This window comes from Littorina saxatilis, unplaced genomic scaffold (genome assembly GCF_037325665.1).
Source record: "Littorina saxatilis isolate snail1 unplaced genomic scaffold, US_GU_Lsax_2.0 scaffold_1160, whole genome shotgun sequence".
In the NCBI taxonomy this organism is placed as follows: Eukaryota; Metazoa; Mollusca; class Gastropoda; order Littorinimorpha; family Littorinidae; genus Littorina; species Littorina saxatilis.
In genome coordinates, this window is record NW_027128542.1 from 35,001 (window position 1) to 37,854 (window position 2,854).

The window sequence follows — 2,854 nt, forward strand, 5'->3', positions numbered from 1 at the left end:
GAAAGGTAAATATGCGCCGAAATGGCTGCAATCTACTGGCCGTATAAAATTTCATCTCACACGGCATCACTGCAGAGCAGAGCGCCTAGAACTGTACCCACGGAATATGCGCGATATAAGCCTCATTGATTGATTGATTGATTAATTCATCAAGTAATGTCAATTGGGTTGCAGACAGGTGCAATGGTGGTTTTTATGGCTTCAAGTGCAAGAAAACATGTGGCCACTGCATTGAAAGAAGGTGCAATTACGAATCAGGAGAATGTTCTGCCTGCAAGCAAGGATATGAGCTTCCCTTGTGCATCGGAGGTCAGTTGCTTGTTTGTTTGTTGTTTTTAACGTTCCTTCAACCGACATGCGACCACCGAGGTCAGTCAATATCGGACAGAATCAGAAGAGTGAGCATTTTTGCATTTAGTGCAATGACTATGCTCTTCCCGTCAGCTAGGATATACGCTTCAGGTGTACACCTACCGAGGTCAGTTGCTTGTTTGGTTGCTGTTTTTAACGTCCGTTTAACCGACATGCGACCGCCCGAGGTCAGTCAATTTCGGACAGAATCAGAAAAGTGAACATTTTCTCATTTGGTGCAATTACTATTCAGGAGAATGATCTTCCTGTCAGCCAGGACATAAGATTCCCTTGTGCACCAGAGGTCAGTTACTTGTTAGGTTGCTGTTTTTAAAGTCTATTGAACCGTCAAGCGACCGCCCGTGGTCAGTTTATTTCGGACAGAATCAGAAGAGTGAACATTGTTGCATTTAGTGCAATTACTATGCTCTTCCTGTCAGCTAGGATGGGTATGAGCAGCTTCAGTTGTTCACCTACCGAGGACAGTTATTTGTTTGGTTGCTGTTGTCCACGTCCCTTTAAGCGACATGCGACCGCCCGAGGTCAGTCAATTTCGGACAGAATCAGAAGAGTGAACATTTTCGCATTTGTTTACATTTCGCATTTGCGTTAACTTTGTTGTCAAGAAGACATACTTGCATTTTTTTCTCTCTCAATAATTTCCCGTCAAAAATGCCTTGCATTGCTTGAATAAAAAGGAGAGTCATCATTGCGAATTATTTTGTGGCAAAGGTACACGTGTTTCTTGGACGTTAAATATACAGCTTTCATCGAAATGACTTTCATGTCAGTCTCTTGACTGAATGGCATGGTATTCCTGATTGAAATTGTTAAAGCTTACAGTCTTTTGACCAAATGGAGCAAATGCGAGTTTTCGGTTATTATTATCAACTCGTATGTTTGACAAACACATGACATTTGATGCACATTGTCCATGCTATGTTCCGCAAGACATCACGCGCGGTCTTGTAAAACAGTGACTGTCTCCATCTGTCACGTTTGTGTGAACAATATTAATAACATGTATGTATTGATTCATGTTAGTTAGATTTGTTTTACTAGCCTCAACACGCCGCCAGTAGAAGAAGAAGAAGAAGAAGAAGAAGAAGAAGAAGAAGAAGAAGAAGAAGAAGAAGAAGAAGAAGAAGAAGAAGAAGAAGAAGAAGAAGAAGAAGAAGAAGAAGAAGAAGAGTTAACATATAACGTATCGACCCATGCACCTGGTAGCGCAGGTGGTAGAGCACTAGACTTGTGATCGAAAGGTCGCTGGTTCGAATTCGGGCCGGGACGGACACGGGTCAACTTTATGTGCAGACCCAGAGACGGTATCCATCTCCCACCCCCGTGTCACCACAGTGGCACGTAAAAGACCTCGGTCATTTTTCCATAAGTACAGATGGCTGATACCACCTAAACACGCATACACTTGTGTATCTCATCCGTGAGGGCGTAAAACTTGAATTTCTCTCCCTTCTTAATGACCTGTCTTTACGCCCCCACTCACTCTGTGTGTGGGTCGCTTTAACTGACATTGAGTGTGCAGCTTTGACATGGTGTACACACGGTCGTAGACACAAAATAGCTTCCTTAATCTAGTTAAAAGAGTTGATGTACCCCTGGCGCGGTCTACTATGTCATGTGTACCTTATTTCCCTGTCAGGCAGTGCAGACAGCAGCAAGGTATTGAGCGACCTTCGAGGATTGATCGGGGGAGGCACTGTGGGATTTCTGGCTCTGGGTATGGGCGTGTTCCTCGCCTTCTGGAACTGTCAACGCCCCCCGCAGGCCGATGACCGGCTGGTGGAGACCAGGGTGCACTCCCCTGGGCGCCGCGGCAGCAACCCCGTCATGATGCTTACAGTCAACCCCGTCATGATCCGTTCCTCCACCAGCAGCAGGGTGCGCTTCCTCGTAGATAACATTCCAGAGTCTTGGATTTCGGGATCCGGCTCTACCCATTTGGACGAAATCTCTTTTTGTAAAATAATTGAGGAGCCTGATCCTCAGCAAGATGAAATGGATCCCGACGTACAGCAGCCTGACTTAAAGCAGCCTGACGTGTTGGGAGCGAGCCCAGGGCAGCCTGTCGTTTCGGAACCTACTGTACAGCAGCCTGGCGTTTTGGGAGCGAGCGTACAGCAGCCTGGCGTATTGGGAACTAGCGTTAAAGAGCTTACCGATTTGGGAGCAAGTGTACCAAAGCCTACCGCTTCGCGAACCATCATGAAGAAGCCTGGCCGTTTCGGAGGCAGTTCAAAGCAGCCTGCCGTGGCAGAAACCTTCGTATATCAGCCTGGCGTTTTTGGAGCGAACGTTAATCAGTTTAGTGTTCCGGGAGCCAGCGTAAATAAGCCTGGCGTTTCGAGAGCCAGCGTAAGTCAGCCTTGCGTTTTAGGAGCCAGCGTAAATCAACCTTGCGTTTTAGGAGCCAGTGTAAATCAGCCTGGCGTTTTGGGAGCCAGCGTAAGTCAACCTTGCGTTTTAGGGGCCAGCGTAAGTCCGC

The 2,854-nt window shown here is 46.7% G+C and overlaps 1 protein-coding gene across 1 annotated transcript in view; it reads left to right on the plus strand.

The window, feature by feature from the left end:
- Positions 1–2,724, plus strand: part of LOC138956897 (uncharacterized) — a gene marked incomplete at its 3' end in the record, with an annotated part of 8,203 nt that extends 5,479 nt beyond the window's left edge. Inside the window, exons 5-6 of the mRNA XM_070328116.1 lie at positions 175–309; positions 2,012–2,724. Of these exons, the coding sequence (XP_070184217.1) occupies positions 175–309; positions 2,012–2,724 (848 nt within the window). The remainder of the gene's footprint in view (positions 1–174; positions 310–2,011) is intronic.
- Positions 2,725–2,854: the final 130 nt, after the last annotated feature.